The following is a 19,330-nucleotide window of genomic DNA, read 5'->3' on the forward strand; positions in this document are numbered from 1 at the left end:
CATGCAGCGACATGACTCAGCCGAGCCTGCGGCTGTAAAAACGAGCCTCGTTATTGGCTCCATCAATCAGCTGCAAACTGTGAGAGCAAAACAACATGATGGATGTTTTCCACGTGACGCTCTGATCAGCTGCCGCGTCCGAGGCGAGACCTCCCGCGACGCGAGCGGCTGTCCGCCGACGCAGAGGCGAGAAAGCACAACAGACGGAGCGGACCGCAGAAGCGACACCTCGTCTCGTTGGTACCTCTGGGTAGAAGCAGATGTCCGGGATGGAGGCAGACTCGTTGTACGTCTGGTTCCTGAAGGTGTTGGACTTGTCGAAGTCGCACCACAGCTGGGAGAGACACAAACGGGGAGGATCATTTCAACCAGCAAAATCAGCTGAGAAAGAGGAGAAATGCGTTTTATCAACAAGAATCTCAGTCTTTCTGTTCATTTTGCTGTTGGAAATATTTACTTGCATTAAAGTTTTGGATGCACTGAGGAGATTCATTCCCTCGGCTGTCGGTGGAGACAGATCCATTGGATAAATATCCTACTGTCAAATGTATCTGAAAAAGGTCTAATTATACAATCTGCATCCATTGATCAGATTTCCAATCATAACTTCATTTCCACGTCTACCTGCTGAAATCGGGTCTCTGAGTGATTTTGGGTCATGATGGTGTGAACATCTACCACTAATGCCTGTTGATGCATATTTAACACATACCAGGAATCACACTGGACTCACTTCCCCATCATCTAGTTTTCAGTAATGAAGCTAATTTGGATAAATAATGTATAAACTACAAATATTGCATGTGGTATTAAACTTTTGGACTTTGACTACATCTAAAAAAAACAGATGGTTCTGAAAACCTTTCAGAACAAAAAGATACAAAAGACACATTTTTTGTTTTGTAGGCAAACAGTCGATGGTGGAAATAAAATCATTGTCAGACGTGGAAATCTCAAAGCTAGAAGGAAGAAATAAACATTTCTCTTCTCTTTTTAATCCTCTTACAATGTTGATCATTGCGGCGAGAAAGTTGATGAGGATGGAGACGAAGATGATGACGTTCCGCGCCGCGTACGTCTCGTTGATCCAGCAGCAGGCTTTCCTCAGAACCAGAGGCAGACACTTGTAGTCCTCCGCCGTCGTGACCAGAACCAGACAGGAGTGGAGAACGATGAGGACCGAGAACTGGATCACCATCGTCACCATTCTGCACAAAAAACAGACTTAACAAAAACATGACTATTTTAAACAGCCAGTGACTCTTAAAGAGGGTCTGAAGAAGCTCTAATATGTTCAGATTTTAACTTCAGGACATGAGAATCCCGCTGAGGCTCAGAGAAAAGAGGAAATAAAACCATTTCCAGCATCTCAACCCATTCCCTGCCAGAGTCCTGAGCCACTAAACGAGCAGCTGCTCCGTCTGGAAACGACGCAGAAAATACCTGAAAACTGAAATCAGACTTTTTTTTGTTGCCTGAGAAAACTCCATCGCTTTATCTGATTGAAAAGTTGAAAATCTGCTAAAGATTTTGAGATTAATTTCTGAAATCTGAGACAAAAAATGTCAGAACTTTTGACTTCAAAAGCTGAAGATGTTTTATTCTGAAACTGATAGATTCCCTGATTCTATGGAGGAAGTTTATTGCCCTAATGCGGCGATGCAGATTGTATAATTAGACCTTTTTCAGATACATTTGACAGTAGGATATTTATCCAGTTCTTCCGCTGCTCTTGTTTCTCTCTGATCCATTTGTTCCTCATGTTGAGGAAACTGTTGCTGTCTGATGTTCCCTTACCTGGCAGAGGGCAGCAGGCTTTGAATAGCCGTGATGAAGATGAGCACGATGAAGGCGCAGACCAGGTTGGACTTGAAAACCTCGTCCCTCATCTGTGAGTACTGCACAGGGACAGAGAGACCAAGAGAGAAGCAGGAGGAAGAGGAGGTGAGGGGCAGAAACAGGCTTTCAGACAAACAGAGAGGACTGGACGAGCCAAAACGCGCCAAACACACGAATGCTCTGCAGCGGATGCTCTGCAGCGAATGCTCTGCAGCGAATGCTCTGCAGCGGATGCTCTGCAGCGGATGCTCTGCAGCGAATGCTCTGCAGCGGATGCTCTGCAGCGAATGCTCTGCAGCGGGTGCTCTGCAGCGAATGCTCTGCAGCGAATGCTCTGCAGTGGATGCTCTGCAGCGGATGCTCTGCAGCGGATGCTCTGCAGCGAATGCTCTGCAGCGGATGCTCTGCAGCGGATGCTCTGCAGCGAATGCTCTGCAGCGGATGCTCTGCAGCGGATGCTCTGCAGCGGATGCTCTGCAGCGAATGCTCTGCAGCGGATGCTCTGCAGCGGGTGCTTGCGACTCGGTCGACCACAAGCGTCAGAGAGAGACAGGAGCTGGTGGGTCAGCTGAGGGTCCTGGGGAAGGAGCGAAGCTCACAGACACGATGCTCGCTGAGAGCGTTTCAGATGTTAACCGAGACCCAACAGAGAGCGCTGAGCCAAAATAAACCTGAACCTGAAACATGGACTGAAGATTCACGAAAATTAGTTCATTACATGTTGTTATGGCCCTGCTAATTAACAACTACAAAATAAAGCGCAAAAATGCAAAGACATTAATTTGGTGCCTTTATGTTTTGCCTTCTTTACTTGGTTTATTTTGTCAAACAGAAATGAACTAAACAGGAACAGAAAAACTGATTTTGTATTCAGAATTTGATCAATGCATTTGTATTTAACACACTTTTCCTTAAGATTGTTATCAGAAATAACGACAAATTTATTTTCCTCCAAGGGTTTAAATATAATGACTGATAAATACAATCTTACTAAATATAGATAAAAGTAGCAAAAAATAAAGAAACATGTTTAAAAATTAGAGCTAAGCTATGCTAATTAGCCACAACCAAACTTTAGCAAAGAAAATCATCCAACTAAAAAACTTATTTAATAATAATAATAATATACTTAAATTTTCTGCTTAAAGAAACAAAGGCCTGTTTCAAACCTTCGGTTAAATGTGTAAACATTCAGGACAGTGTGGCTCAGATTATTGGCCCTTTTTGCCCCCGAACCGCCTGCTGCCCGCCGCCTGTTGCCCCGACCCGCCTGCTGCCCCCGACCCGCCTGTTGCCCCAAACCACCTGCTGCCCCCGACCCGCCTGCTGCCCCCAAACCGCCTGCTGCCCCGACCCGCTGTCTCTTTCTTCAAGGGTGCTGGGAAATTAGCAAGAGGATGCTTCACGTTCGGTCACAACTTTGGCAAAAAGTAAAAAAAGAAATTAAAGAAAGAAAAATGAAAGAAATTATAAAGGAGGATGAAGGGAGCCGACAACAAATCACTGCACATTTACTGAGGAGGTTTACAGGTTAATCAGATGAACAAATTAAATATTCAAATGAAGGTAATTTTGGGGGATGGTGATAAAACACAAAGTATGGAAGCCAATATGAACTCAAAAGCAACAAAAACAAAACGGAAAAATATAAAGAAGATGTGCAAAAGGAGACTGCATTCAGCAAAGAAAAGATCATTCATACTTTTTATTCATCTATATCCTGGTTATTAATCGTGTTTAATAAAAATTCAATTTCAAATATTCAGGACTTGAATATAAACATTGTTTTAGACAAGGCTCATGTTTGTTTTTTTTACTGAATGCAGTGATCAAAAGATAAGAGAAAAATAATAATAATTTAAAAATGAAGCTGATCTGGTCAATTTTGTCCACAGAACTGTAACATTTCCCATAGTTCCATGGTGCAAAGGTTTTGGTCATGAGTAAACTGAAGGGGCGTCTCTACGCTGTGGTAAAGAAAACAAAAACAAAACATCTGTTCTGTGATTATTACAGTTAAAATATGAGTGATAAATCTTTTTTAGATTTTCCTAAAATACTCAGAAAATCTGGATTTTATCAGGGTGAATTTTTACAGACCAATTTTTCTGTATGGAGTCCAAGTGTGCCACTGAAATCGCAAATTTATTATTTTATCTCACAAATTCTAACCTAAACAAAACAAAATTTATGCTAAAATATCTCATTTGGAAATAACTTCCCTCGAAGCGAAGCTTCTCCAGATTTTTGTTTTCCATTTGATTTATTTGGAATAAAGAAATAACTTTATTTTCCTTTTACAGAATAATATTTGTTCTCAAGTTCAGAAAAATGATTGGATCTGTTTAGTCGTTACTCAAATAGTTAGTTTTTTTACTAAAAAGTTAATAACTTTCTATAGTAGAACACAGATTACTGATGGCACACTTTACACACCAAATATTTTAAATCCAAATCCTCAAACTGAAAATTTGTCCTCATTTTGTCAGCTTGTTTTTATTCAGGGATTCGTGTGAATATGGCGAAATTAATAAAGGCAATAAACCAATGTAAGTGCCTTTAGCTTACTCATGATTGGATAAAATTGGTGTCATGTTTTGGTTTTTATAAATCTCAGAAGTAGGTATGAGGAGGGAGAGAGAGGAGAAAACATGGATCTATCTCAAACCCCAGCTACCTTCTCTTCCAGGCTGGAGTCTTTAAACATCAGTGAGAAAGGCTTGATATGCTCTCTTCTCAACTTATCGCCACTCCGTAAGTCGATGGCACTCTCTATTCGCTTGTTAATTTCCTCAGGACCAGAGTGGACATGCAAAGCTTGTGCAAGATGGTTTGGAAGCAGATTTATCGAATTTCTCGTTAGGGCAGCCAGAGTCTAGAGGGAAAGCACATGCACACAGAATGAACCTGCTTTTCCCCCGTTTTCGTTCCATTCAGGTTACAAACGAAAAAAGAAACAACAGACACACAGTCGCTTACAAACACAAAATTAAATCAAAAAGAAGGAAAGACGGGAGACCAAAATGCAACATGAGCTGTCAGAGCGACAGCAGACATGCAGGTCCCATTCGCTCCGGCGGCGCCGCGGCGGCCATGTTGGTGCAGGCGCCGCGGCGGCCATGTTGGTGCAGGCGCCGCGGCGGCCATGTTGGTGCAGGCGCCGCGGCGGCCATGTTGGTGCAGGCGCCGCGGCGGCCATGTTGGTGCAGGCGCCGCGGCGGCCATGTTGGTGCAGGCGCCGCGGCGGCCATGTTGGTGCAGGCGCCGCGGCGGCCATGTTGGTGCAGGCGCCGCGGCGGCCATGTTGGTGCAGGCGCCGCGGCGGCCATGTTGGTGCAGGCGCCGCGGCGGCCATGTTGGTGCAGGCGCCGCGGCGGCCATGTTGGTGCAGGCGCCGCGGCGGCCATGTTGGTGCAGGCGCCGCGGCGGCCATGTTGGTGCAGGCGCCGCGGCGGCCATGTTGGTGCAGGCGCCGCGGCGGCCATGTTGGTGCAGGCGCCATCAGAAAGACTCAAACACAGTTACAGGGCTGGAAACCAAAATCATCAGGCAGGAAACGGAGGAAAAAGCTCAGAAAAGAGTCCAGATGCAAAAACTCACATTAGACTCTAACAGGCACAAATAAAAAAAAAAAACACATTTAAGATTTCAGGTTCGTCTAGTTTAACTTAATCCCTTCCCATCAAACGTTGGAAAAATGCAACAAGTACCTTTGACTTTTTCCTCTTTTGTAAACAAAATCTAAAACATTTTCACAGGTTTAAAGCAAAAAAAAAAAAAAAAAAAAACTGTACGACCATATGAGGAAAACCAGGATGCTGGTTTTTGTTTTCCATTTGATTTATTTGGAATAAAGAAATAATTCCAAATAAGAAACAGCAGCCAGCATCACTACGTTACCGGGTCAAATTCAGCTAATTAAATCAATGATTCGTCAGGAATCACAATCTTTTCAGAATCAGTGCTTCACCAACTGAGTTAAAATTCATTTAATTATGAGCAGAAAACAAAGTGTGAAGAGTTTGAAGCGAAATTTGCACCAATTATTAATACAACCTGAAGTTGTTGACATTTTGCCACAAAACCTCACAGTATTCCGTTTGAGACTCTGCATTATTGGTGCTTTTTGGCATTATTTTATATAATTTATAAGCTAGCTAACTGTCTGCTAGTTTTCAGTTTCATGGCTCTGGTAAGAAACTGGTGGAATCTGAGCGTATTTTTGTAAAGAATGTGTCAGATCTGCATGTGGTGGTTTTTTGCCTCCCTGATGAGCAGCTCTGCAGGTCACAGCAGCCGTTTCCTCCAAACCGCTGCAGCTGCAGCATCAGGTTACCTTCTGGAGGGTCCGGGGGCGGCAGAGCAGCCGGCCGTAAGCTGTGAGCGGAGATGGAGATGTTTGGAGATTCAATATCTCAGAACAAAGCGGCGTCTCACCTCGCTCGCCTGATGCGACACGTTAACACATGAGATCCATCACGCTCAGATACACCATTAAAAATTCATTTTCAGGCTCCACATGCATGGCCGTCCCCCTCGGTCCTGATTAATGGATGCTTTCGGCCCTTTGTTACCGGCCGGCTCCGCTGTCGCCAGAATTACACGCTAATGGAAACTACCTGGAAATAATAAACGGGCGATTCAGACACTTATCACTCAGAGCCGTTGGATCTGGAGATTCCCTCACATGGGCAACATGAGACAGAAATAGCTGCCAGCATCACCGTTAGTTTACAGATAAAGCTGGAGAAACTGGTCAGTTTCAGTCAGTTATTTGCTCATCCTTTGAGTTCAGGAGTCTTTTTATGGCTCAGTGAATTAATTGGTTCTGAAACTAGACCAGACAAACTTTCATAAAGTCTGACATCTATTTAAAAACATCACTAAAAGGATAGAAAATGGTAAATAAATGCAGACTCAAATAATTAACCTGGATTAATTGATTAGTGAACAAACATCAGTTTATTTAGTAGTTGATTAACTACTAAAAAGCTGCTTGCAGAAAGAGCAACAGATTCAGAGCAGAAATGAACCCAAAACTGTCCAGAAATACAAACATTTAAGATCAAAATAAATCTTCTTAGAACTTCTCTAAAATAGTTTTAACTTCTCCTGGTTCAGATTCTGTCAGAAAATTTTTTATTAAGAATATTTTGAATAATCGGTTTGGCTTTTAATTGATGATATTTTCATTGTTATACCTTCACTATTCGTTGTAATTTGTCACACAGTATTAAAATGAAAAGGTTCAGCAATTTTCTTTTCTATAGATTCAAATTTTGTTTTCAAAACTTGATAAATTTAGCTACATTTGTCTTTCAGTATCAGATCATTTTGTTAGCTTATCGTCAAGCTAGTTAGCAAAAACAACTCAGTGGATAAAATTGCCAAAATTAAAAATATATTTTATAATTTATATTCTTCTCAGGGTTTAAATGTGATGAACTACAATGTTGTTCATAGTAGGTAAAAGAAGCAAACTGTAAAAACAAATAAATCAAACTAGCTAGCTGAGATATGCCAGTTAGCCATAGCTAATCGGCTCAGCCCAGCAGAGCAGTGCTGTTATTGATTAACCGCCAGAATAATTTATTTCTACGTTCAGTTCAGCTGAATTAAAGCCATTTTCAGGGCTTTTTGAATGAACAGATGATTGTAGCCGATCTGTGAGCCGTTAATCAGCGTGAGCCGAGGGGCTCCAGGCGGGGAAGACGAGCCGAAGCTGAACCGGACCGGAGCGAAGCTGAACCGGACGGGAGCGAAGCTGAACCGGACCGGAGCGAAGCTCTCATGCATATGAATGGAGATCAAGTGGCCCAAGTCAGATGATTAGCATATCTGGCACCAGACAGCAAACACATGAGGCGGGTCATAAAGGAGGCCGCCAGAGGAGCCGCCATGACAGCGCCAAGCCTCATCAGACCGAACACGCCGCTAGCATCCAGCCGGGTCAGAACCGGCCGCTGCACGGCTGCAGCTTCTATCTGGAAGCAGCAGGAAAGGTTTTGTCTTGGATCCCGATTCCTCAGTTTTCATATTAAAGAATAAATACAAAAGTTTCACTTTGGGTCATTTTTCCACAAATGTTTGTTTGGTTGCAGTTTCTGTCCGTTTCACTCTCCACTCGCCATGATCTCCAAGGAAAACTGAACATCACAGAAAAACTTCAGTGGAGGAAAAAAGGAAACATTATTCTGAGTCATCTCAGCTAAAAGCTTTGGATCTTGGATGTTTCCATGTCCGTCCATCAGGACTCCCATCCGACCCCTTGGCCCAGATCCTCCAGCCACGTGTCCGGCGTCTTCCTGTCCACACCTTCAAACTAAATCAGATTTCCAAATAAATATGAGAGGTTTCTGCATCTCACCATCAGTTTGAGAGAAACCATCAGCATTTCCATCGTCTCAGCATCCAGAGAAAATCCTCGTTACTCGCTTCATTCAGAAACGAAGAGGAAATCCTCGACTAGAACCAGAATCTGAAACATCTGCAGCAGATCTTTGAACATCAAGAACATCAACTGAATCTTTCAGCTTCTGCTCACTTCAGCAGAAGCTCAAACACGAAGCCATTTGTTTCAAGTGTTTACGCCCGCTGCGGCTTTCTGACCCACCATCTGCTTTCTGTGATCATCTGGACCCTCGGAATGCAAACATCCAGTGAAGCGCAGGATGTGACCTCAGGAAGACGCCTGGCCTCGGAGCAGAGACGCTGCCGCAGGGACAGGGAGGGAGCGGCTCCGAATCCGGCTGGCCTGATCGTGTTTGGCGTGAAGGTCTCTGAGAGAGCGCGGAGCAGAAAGGCCACCGATCCCAGCAGGCCTAGTCAAAGTCAGCCTGCTGAGCGCTGTGTTCAGATTTACTACATGTAAGCTGATCTATGTGACGCAAAAACCTCCATCTGTGGGAAACAGCAGCGTTGGACGTGGAGATGAAGATGTCTAAAAAGTGACCATGAAGGTTAGAATGTGATTAGTTTCCAGTCTGCAGCTGCAACAGGTCTCCTGCGGTGCTCTTTAAAGGATCGCAGGCAAGCAGTTACATAGGACACGAGCCGCCGCAGGCGCAGCAGGAACAATGTCGCATAAAGTGAACCATCTTGACATTTATTAGGCAGATTGCCTTTTGACATGCGGATTTCCAAACATGTCCTGATGGACTCTCCTGAGTCCAAACATTCAGCTGAGCTTCATTCGCAGATGAAACCCGGAGGACGAGCGTCTCCCTGCAGAGGTTCTGGTGATGAGCTGAGGCTCCATGGCAGTGATGAGCATCATGGCCGCCAGCAGAAACGCAGCGGAGCTGGGCGCCGGCGCCGAGCTGCAGGAATCTCAGGACTCCTGAGTCCGTTTCTGAAAGAATCTTCTGGATGTGCAGTCAGCCCCAAGGGACCACTGTCACAGCTACCAATGCTAACAGCGCTACCGATGCTTGCTACCAGCACAGCATTACGAATGCTAACAGTGCTATCAATGCTAACAGCGCTACCGATGCTAACAGTGCTACCAATGCTGACAGCATTACGAATGCTAACAGTGCTATCAATGCTAACAGCGTTACCAATGCTAACAGTGCTACCAATGCTAACAGCGTTACCGATGCTAACAGCGCTACCGATGCTAACAGCATTACCAATGCTAACAGTGCTACCAATGCTAACAGTGCTACCAATGCTATTAGCATTACTAATACTAACAGCGCAACCAATGTTATCACCACTAGGACTGCTAACAATGCTACTACAGCTATCAGTGCCACTACAACTACTGATGCTAACATCACTATCAAGGTTATTTTGTAAGTTAGTTTTGAAGTGTACTGAGATATTTACACTGTAAACTACAACAAACCTGTTAGGATTTTGTTTTTGCAATGTGTAGGCCTCAGACAAGTTCAGTCTGAGGCCTCAAACGGCCCCGGGCCGCACTGTGGACACCCCTGACTCAGAGCCTTGCTGTTCTGTCTTCAGGTTCCTGCTGCTCTGCTCAGATTTTCCAGCGTCTTGCTCGCTGGCCGGCGCTGATGGCTCACCTGGCCTGACCCGGATAGAAACACAGCCTGCAAGCCGCTCTGCGCTGCGTGCTCTGATGCAGAGACGTGAATCACATGGACAGCGCGGGGGGAGGAACCTGCAGGAGACGGGAAGCCAGAGACAATGCTGCACAACCACTCAGGGGAAGCTTTGATGTGCACAAGTCAAGCTTTTTGATCCGACAGGCGCTTTACCAGGCCAACAACAGCAGAAACAACATTCCTCTGAAGCTGGAAACCTGACAGGCTGCAACGACACAAACCTGAACAAAGCACAAACAAATCAGTTTACTGCAAAAATGCTTTAAGCCAGGATATATTTACTAGTTACACCTGGAAAACATTTCAAATGGCTGCAAACAGTCAGGATTCCAGTGAATAATCACAGAGAAATCACAGAAAGAGACTCTGAGGCATCAGTTTGCTGAGTTTCATGACAGGATTGTAAATAAATGTGACTTCTTATGGAGAAAATCATTCAGTCCTCAGATTGACTGAGGAAACCAGAGCAAACCTCACACTGTTGTGTGAGAGGCTGATTAAATCAGAAACTCCAACTGATGATCAACAATCATTAAATATTATCATCATGTAAATGGAAAAAAATCTGATACAAATCAGATTGTTTTCAAAGTGTCTGCATTTCATCAACGCCTTTGGTGAGCTGGGGCTGTGTAGGAGGAGTAACACATGATGTTACACCTCCTACACACACACACACACACACACACACACACACACACACACACACACACACACACACACACACACAACACCACACAAAAAACAAAAACATGCAGTTGGACTCCATGCCACTTGGTGGCAGTGGTGCACCAATGACTGGTGCCAATAAACATGAGACAACAAGAAATCCCTTCTGCTATTGGAAATTTCACATATTCAGCCAAAATGTATCGGCTGCATTTTGTTGCTTAGTAACAGAGAAAAGTTGTGGAAATAACAGCAAAATAGAGAAGCATCACATTTCTGCAGCAGAAGAAGCCAGGCTTCTTGCTGCAGCAGTAAAAAAACACACAACAAAAAAAATAACAACAATAATCTGAATTTAGCATCAAGCGGCGCTGTGTGGACGCAGCCAGAGCTGCAGCAGGTTTCACTCCGATACCATCATGCAGATCCAAACTGTCACAGAACTGTGAATAAACCGCAGACAGACTGGATGGTTGGCTTGTTATTCATGTTTTAAAGCTCAGTTGGTGAAGCAGTCTGAAACACATTGACTTTGAGGATGTTTAAGACGTTAAATTACTGCTTTGATCAAACTACATCAGTTTGATCCTCCAGGAAAAACCAGCAGATTGATTCACACAGATGATGAAGACCAAACAGAGAGAGGAAGATGTTAAAGGTGCTCGTCATCCTCACACAGGCAGGCCGACACACACACACACACACACACACACACACACACACACACACACACACACACACACACACACACACACACACACACACACACACACACTGTCTGTTCAATCCCAGGAACTAAAAGACAAAACAACCCAGAAGATTTCATGCACTGCAAAACAACGGCCCGTCCCTCAAACAGCGCCGCCCTGCAGGAAGCGTGGAGCATTTTCCCTCCTGATGGAAGCCCAATGGTTCTGCTGCAGGACGGGCCGTGGGTCCAGACAGCCGTTCTTTCTCAGTGTGAAACAGAAGCCGGCGGGTCTTACGTTCTGGTTTCCCACGATGTTGTCGAAGGGCAGCTCGGGGCTCCAGGACGCCTCGTTGAAGGTGGCGCTGCTGGCCCGGCGGTCGGCCGAGCTCGCCGCCTCCTTCATGATGTCCTCCGGCAGCGTGAGCAGGCTCTCCTCCGGCTGCTTGATCAGGTACGTCTCGATGTTGTGGCGCCGCAGGAAGTCGTTGCGGTCCTTGCCGTGACCCTCCTCCACCTCGTAGTCGCCGTTCAGACAATCCAGAGCGGCTTTGGAGATGTGGATCCGCCTGAAACGCGACAGAAATATCAGACAAACATCAGTTCCATTAATGTGATGGATCATTTCTGTAAAGTATACAAAATAAAAACACATTCATCCTTTTTAAATGTTAAGTGCCAATTTACAACGATGCAAAAACAAAATCTTACCAAGTATTTTTCCGAGTTGTACATTTGAAATAAGACAAAACTAACTTACCAGTGACTTTTCAGAAGGATACAGGAGCTTGTTTTAATTCAATAGTACTGGTTACACTGGCAGATTAGTTCCCTTTTAACATGTGAAAATGTCCTTTTATAAATTAAATATGTACATGACTTACTAAACATTTATTTAAACAAGTCATTAACATTTAAAACTGAAAAGAAATATTAACCCCGAGTCGTAGCAAACATGTAAGAAAGTGACTGAAGCAGCCAATCAGAAGTCAGGGCCTCCCTTTAGCCCCGCCCACTGAGTTTGATGGCTGAAGTTAACAATTTAAGTGAATTTATGATGTGCTTCAGCACAGGAACAAAAAATAATTCATTAAATTATTACATTTACAACTAGTTTTTAAATGAAACATGTTGAAAACATGTATATAATTCTATATGGAATAAATTATTTCTGTATTTATTTTGGGATTAAACAAATAAATGACACATTTCAATCATTTTTATTCTTATTATCTGTTGTAATTTGGCACCATTGGCATTCCGTACAGAATAACCAGAGCAAACAATTGTTAAAGTCACAATAAGAAAATATGACAGATTTGAATGAGTTTCCACCAAAAGCAGCCAATCAGTGACCTGTCCAGGTGTGAATGAAGCAGCCAATCAGTGACCTGTGCAGGTGTGAATGTAAAGGTCACTGTCAGGTCAGTGGCTGAATGTTGCTGCAACCAAAGGTCAAGTCCGCCGGTTACAGCGAGTGTCTGAAGTGTTTGGATGTGACGAAAACATTCATGGAACCAGAGGAGCTGCTGTTATGCAACAGATTTCACTGAAGAGCAAAGGTCAGAGGTCACGATCCGGCTCAGTGACAGACGCTGCAGGATGTTCAGGAACAGAAACTAAAACCTCTCTCTCTTTAGACTGGACCATGGCGGCAGTAAAACTCCTGTTATTGTGTTTTGGGTTGGATCCACACACACACACACACACACACACACACACACACACACACACACACACACACACACACACACACACACACACACACACACACACGCGTCCTCACCCGGGGATGCCTCCGGACTCCAGCTTGTTGGCGATGTCCACGTCCCAGGACCAGACGTCAAACTGCCACTTCCTGAGGCCCAGAACGCCGCACAGCACCGAGCCGGAGTGGATCCCGATCCGCATGTCGATGTCGTGTTTCGTACGAGATCGGACGTATCTGGACGAGAGAAAGTTTCATTACGGTCCCACTCTCCAGTCTCACGTCTTCACCCTTCTGTAGTTTCCTGACGTCCAAAATAAGCGACTTTTTCAAATAAAAAACGTTTTGCTGCTAAATTATTGACTAAATAAACAAATGAGCTCAACAAAGACATTTCATTTAGAGTTTTACAAATATAACAGTATATAATAGAACAGTGTGATGGTTCTGATCCAACAGAGACCTTAAACATGTTTCTGGGAGCAAAAGCAGAAGACCTGCTGCTGGATGGATGAAATGTCCAAATGTTGGTCTAGTCCAAGCAAACCGCTGAAGAACTTCCCAGAATGCAACTAAGAAGTATAAAATGAATATTTTCTTCACTTTCTGCAGTTTTTCCTGCTTTTCTAAACCTGCTGGTATTTTTAGCAGATATACAGCTGTGTTCAAAAATGCATTTTAAACTATAGATTATATAAATAAATGATATGATTGACCCAAAGTGAATAATGTTTCCATAATATGCTGTTATTTTAAGTAACATGGTAAAATACATGATACACACTTCCATTAATGCAGCAAATTAATAAACATGAATGTAACCTTTGCTGGAAGTGAATCGCTTTTCAATAAAACGGTGGAAAAATGTTCATAAATTTGCGTCTCATTTCATAGTTTATCATCTGTGAAGAGAATGAAAGCAGGACTGAAGCTGACGCCTCATCGCTGCAGCGGCAGGTGAAATGCATCCTGGGAAGGTGAGACAGGTGCTTAATGGCAGCTGCAGGATATCAACAGCAGCGATCTGCAGATTGACGGAAAGATGACGCAGGCCGGAGAGGAGGAGGACTGACTGATGCGACACAAAGCCGACCAATCAGCTCCGTCCTCAGCGGCTTCACTCATCCTGCTGCTGGAGCAACCAAACGCAGCAACCTCAGCTTATCCATCACTAATCCCCCTCTTCCCGGCCAATATACGTTCTCTTCTCCGCCCTCAGTCACTCAGAAAGAGAAGCAAGGTCGAAATCCAGCAGCAATAAAGACAATTATTGAATTAGAGCCGGCAGCGGAGTCAGAAGCTCAGGGAGCGTTTTCTGAGGATCGGAGGAGTAAAAGCTGGGATGTTACTTCTGCTGCGCCGATTCTCCTCCTGACCAGAGGGCAGAAGGATTTCTAAAGCTCTGCGCTGCAAAACTCACTTCAAAAACTCAAACAGTTTTTTCTTTCAACAAGAGGCAGACAGGGAATGGAACAAAGTCAAGAAATTCATTGTTAAAGGGGACAATGATGCCAAATTCACATTTTGCACAATTTTGTACTTTTATTTCAATTTCTTCTAAAAACGACCAAGACTTTAAAAAAACAATCAGTAATAAATTTATGTTTTCTGGTGTCTGTTGTTAACTCGCCATCCAGAAACCACTTGCTGCATTCTGGATGCAGAATGTATTGGTGTGCAGGAGGCTCCACTTCTGCTTTTCAAAGGTTTACGATGGTATGACTACTCAACAGTTTTCAGGCAAAGCTGAGTTGGGTGGTGGCCAGCCAGCAGCAGATGCTTTGGTTTTAAAATGACAGAGGCCCTGAACAGCAATAAAATTTAATTATGATTTTGTGCAGAAAATGTAATGAACAGGTTTTGTATAGGCCGTTGATCTGTTCTCACCTGTTCAAGGAGCCTTTAATGAAGACGAGCTGCAGTGAAATGCTGCATGTCCCGATTCTCTAATTCAGTGATTGAAACTGAAGCCGTCCAACTCTTCAGATCAGAACCAGAGATTCTGTTTAAATCTGCTGCTTCAGCAGATTTAAACAGAGAATCAGTTTAAATCAGATTCAAGTCGCCCTGGGACTTTCAGCTGGTAATTGTGATTAATTAATCACATAGATTTATTGCACCTAATATTTTACAGAGTAAGTAATTTTTTGTTCCGCCCGGAACATTTGTATCGACGTGTTTCTGGTACGCCGATAAATTTGATACACAAGTTGCATCTGCTAACAGATGGACGAAACAGCTGCTTCTCTCTGAGCACTGAGGTTAATTTCTGCTTCTAAACTGATCCGATTGGCTGGAAAAGACTATTGTTGTGCTAAAAGCTGTTAGCCTGAAGTAGCATCTCAATGCTAAACATGTAGCAGCTATCGCTAATGTCAGCATCCACATTTCTAAAAAGCTCCATGAATAATCAGAGAAACTCTGGGAAGCTGCATGGATAGAAAAACCTTTGCTGCGATCAGATGGTTTAATGATGACATGATAAATAAAACCAAGACATTACTTTGATGTTGAGCTTATGTGTCTATCTATTACTTTAGCAGCAAAAAAGGTTTTGAATTGAAAATGTTGCTTATTTTGCTGAAAAATGCAATGAATTTTATTGACAAAACTTTTAACTCCCAGTGAAAGTTAAAATCTGCAAAAGGTTAAATATCTGAAACCAGCAATTTCATTTACAGGGAAACGTGCAGAAGGCCGTGATACTGGTGTGTGTGTGTGTGTGTGTGTGTGTGTGTGTGTGTGTGTGTGTGTGTGTGTGTGTGTGTGTGTGTGTGTGTGTGTGTGTGTGTGTGTGTGTGTGTGTGTGTGTGTGTGCGTGTTTTTCCAGAACACGTGTGGAAGGTGGTTATTATAATCTGCTGGTGTGTCATTAGCCAGCGGCGCGGCGCCGGCCGGCCGGCCGACCAGGTTAAACACTTTGCTTATAAATGGCTCCACATTCAGGCTCACAATTATTTGCATGAATTATGCAGGAAACATTTGCATGTAAAGTAGAGTTTGTTTTCACCGGCGCTAATATTTGTTTGGAGCATTTCAGGGACAAGTTTCTGTTTTATTGTATTTTCAGATTTTCCCATTGCTGCACACTCTTTAAATTAACCATTTATTTTATATTTGTGCCCTAAAGCGACTCATTTTTAACTGTTAATTTGTCTCAGTAAATATTTTAAATCATCTATTTTTGCAGCTGTGACTTTCAGGACATTCAAGGTTTTAGCTGAAGTGAGACAGAAATAGAAATGTTGATTTTTCTCCTATTTTAAGAAAATTATTTAATTGAAAGAAATGAAAGCAACAATAACAAATGAGCTTTGATTAGAAAGTTTCTGTTTAATGTAGATTATTAGATGAATGATTTGTTTATAAAAATGGCAGTAATTTAATCTCAGGTTCAATCGTATTCACTCTGGATTTTAATCCTGTAAAATAAAAATCAAGGCTTTGAACGACCTAGTCAAAGTCCAGGTTAAATCCAAAGCTGCTGTGCTTTGCATGGTGAAGTGAAATTGGATCAACTTTTCAGGAAACCCTTCAAACCTTTGGAGCATTTTGACCTTCAGATCTGTGTGAAGAGAGGTATATATGCCCTAAACCCTTCATCATCCTCCTCCTCCTCAGACCTGCTGAATCGTCCTCCATCCCATCATAAGCAGTGAATCCAGAAGCAGCCAGGTCTCACCTGATGGTTTTGAGCATGCTCAGTCCATCTCCACGCAGTGGGCGTGGTCCGGTCTGGGCTCCGGCAGCCCAGACACACGCAGTAGTAACAGTCTCCCAGGATCTTGATGCGCAGACAGTGGCTCCTGGGGAGAAAACCAGGTTCTTTTTACTGAAACGTGACCTCTGAACCCAAACAGAGGGAAAGGAAAACATGCAAAACTTCAGAAAAGATGAACCTCAGTTTTTAACAGATTATGTTTACCTTTACCAAAATCTCCTAATCTGTTCCTGTACTTACGTGAGCCAGACGGTCGAAACGTGCAAAGAGTTCATTCAACATTCGTACCAGCTCCTGGCGGACAGCGTGGTGGAGAGGTTGGTGAATCCTTTAACATCTGCGAAAAGAATGCTGAATAAAATACGGAAATGTCACTTTCAGTTCCAGGTTAGATAGAAATACTGATTACACTCTAAGCTGTGTTTCTCTGACTGAACGGAAATGTGTCTCAGAAAAAGGCCTGATGTGAGGAGCAATCATGAGTCCTGAACCCGACCGGAACCGGCTCACCTGACATTCTCGTAGCGGTGGATGTAAATTCTGTGGAACTGGTGCTGGAGGTGTTCGTCCTCTACATTTGTCATGTCGTTGATCATTTCCAAAACTACAAAACGTGGCAGCACGGATAACACCAGCCGTTCCTGGAGAGAGGCAGGAGAAGAGGCGTAATAAGCAGAACCGGACTGCGGTTCGGACCGGAGCCGGTTCCTCCAGCCACAAAGTTACACATTCAAACTTTCTCCGTTCGTAAAAGCAAGAAATGGATCAATAAGTTTGAAAATAAACTGGTCTTCTTCACTAAACGAGTTCAGGTCCAACGGTTTATGGGCATCTAACCAAATTCAAGACAGTATATACAATTATGAATCTTTGTTGACTAGAAAATAATTATTTAATCAAAAGTGATCACGATGTGCCAACATACAGAAATCATCAGATTCACATGATTAATGGAGCAAGAAACTCTGACTGCCACATGTACAGTAATAGATATGAAAATGAATTTAAATGGACGAACAAATGAAAAGTGGAGTTCCAGGAAGCGTGAAGTCCAAACCCAGAAACAGTGAGCTGGTTCCTGCTGCTGCTGCCTTCCCCACAACCGTCTGCTAAATTTATCTCCATCCTTTCTGCATAACCGACCATCAAGTTCAGACAACGTCAAAAACCAAGCTCTGCTTTTGTTTTGATGCGACACAAAACAAGAAACAGGACAGCATGGCAGAGATGAAGCCTGTAAAAACAAATAAACCACATTAACTCTGCCAGCCTGCAGCCACAAGCAGCATCCTAAAAAAGCCTCAAGGCCTGCAGAGAAAAAATAAAAAGCAGGAAAACAAGATTTGCTTTTATTGGTCTAAACGAGGCAGCGTCGCTCTGCAGATCCAGGAACAGATTTAGAGTGGGAGCATCTCTCAGGAGATCTGCATCAAATCCAAGCCACCGCTCTCCTAAAATACTCAATATATGTGCAATATAAAGATCCAAACGGGCCGGCTTAGCTTTTACAGCCAGAATGATTCCTTCCTTCAATATTCTGCTGCAGCGCTGGGACAGATTAGTCCCTAATAAACTGGTTTTATAACTCATCTCTGCGCCGCCTCCATTTCAGAGCTTCTGTCACTTAGAAAAGAGAAATTTAGAAGAAGAAGAAGATTATCCCATTTCCCCCGACTCTTAACACACAAAACAAACTGGAGATATTTCTTATTCTGTCCAATCGGCTTTATTTCATTTAGCAGTTCAAAGGTCGGAATATTTTATTCAGTAAATCTGAAGTTTTTCACCAGCAAATAAAAATGTTGAATCTGCGGCTAGTCTGCGGTGTTTTTCTGTCTAGAAAATATTCAACTAGAGAAAAAACTCTGAGCTACTTCACTTCTCTCAACATCCAGAAAACATAATGTGTTTTCAAGACTTTCCTCTGATTTCCTCAGGCTCAGATTCAACTTCCTGACAGATATTAATAACGGTGCCGATACTGCAGGATGATTTACTTCCTGCCCCATTCAGATTTATTTTATTCTGTATTTTACTGTAAAGTTCCAAAATCCAAACAGGTTCCAGAAAAGGCCTTAAATAATTAAAAATTCTCCTGCTGTTACCAAAATCAAACATTTTGCTCATTTATCTTTTAAACGAGTGAGTCAGTCAGAAATCTGGCCTGTCAGAGGAAGAGCAGCTGTTTGTTGTTCCTGTTGTTGTTTCCGAGCTGAAAACTGAAGAATCGTCTCACTGAGGTTCAGACAGTCAGATCTTCCAGCGGCGCGTTAATAACGCCTCGGCTGCTGAATCTCAACCCGACGCCGCGGGCCGGCCCAGCTTCACTGCGACACATTTGACTGATTCCTCCTGAAGCCGGGAGACGTTCAGCCCGCTGCTCAGGTTCACCAAACATCCAGATCGTCACTCTGGTCCAAACGCTGAACCCGCTGCAGCAGCAGCGGTGCTGGTTTTGGCCAGTAGAGGACTTGACTTTCCCAGCTGGTCGCTTCTGTCTGCTCGAGTGGACGCCGTCCCCGGTTTGGACAGCTGAGAGCCAGCGGACTCAGTGTCAGATTAGCTCAGATGATCATTAGCGCAGCTTGATTTTAGCTGAGGGACGAAGGCCTGCAGCAGATCTCTGACAGCAC

General features: G+C 43.5%; 1 protein-coding gene across 1 annotated transcript in view; it reads right to left on the bottom strand.

The window, feature by feature from the left end:
• LOC129351773 (adenylate cyclase type 8-like) overlaps positions 1 to 19,330 on the bottom strand; it is an 85,409-nt gene that overhangs the window by 13,732 nt on the left and 52,347 nt on the right. Inside the window, 13 exon segments of the mRNA XM_055020672.1 lie at positions 245 to 334; positions 1,007 to 1,208; positions 1,798 to 1,898; positions 4,517 to 4,714; positions 11,567 to 11,837; positions 13,055 to 13,213; positions 16,659 to 16,686; positions 16,689 to 16,734; positions 16,737 to 16,782; positions 16,821 to 16,822; positions 16,938 to 17,005; positions 17,008 to 17,048; positions 17,208 to 17,338. Coding sequence (XP_054876647.1) covers positions 245 to 334; positions 1,007 to 1,208; positions 1,798 to 1,898; positions 4,517 to 4,714; positions 11,567 to 11,837; positions 13,055 to 13,213; positions 16,659 to 16,686; positions 16,689 to 16,734; positions 16,737 to 16,782; positions 16,821 to 16,822; positions 16,938 to 17,005; positions 17,008 to 17,048; positions 17,208 to 17,338 — 1,383 coding nt within the window.

This window comes from Poeciliopsis prolifica, unplaced genomic scaffold (genome assembly GCF_027474105.1).
Source record: "Poeciliopsis prolifica strain line A6 unplaced genomic scaffold, Auburn_PproV2 SCAFFOLD069, whole genome shotgun sequence".
Classification (NCBI taxonomy): domain Eukaryota; kingdom Metazoa; phylum Chordata; class Actinopteri; order Cyprinodontiformes; family Poeciliidae; genus Poeciliopsis; species Poeciliopsis prolifica.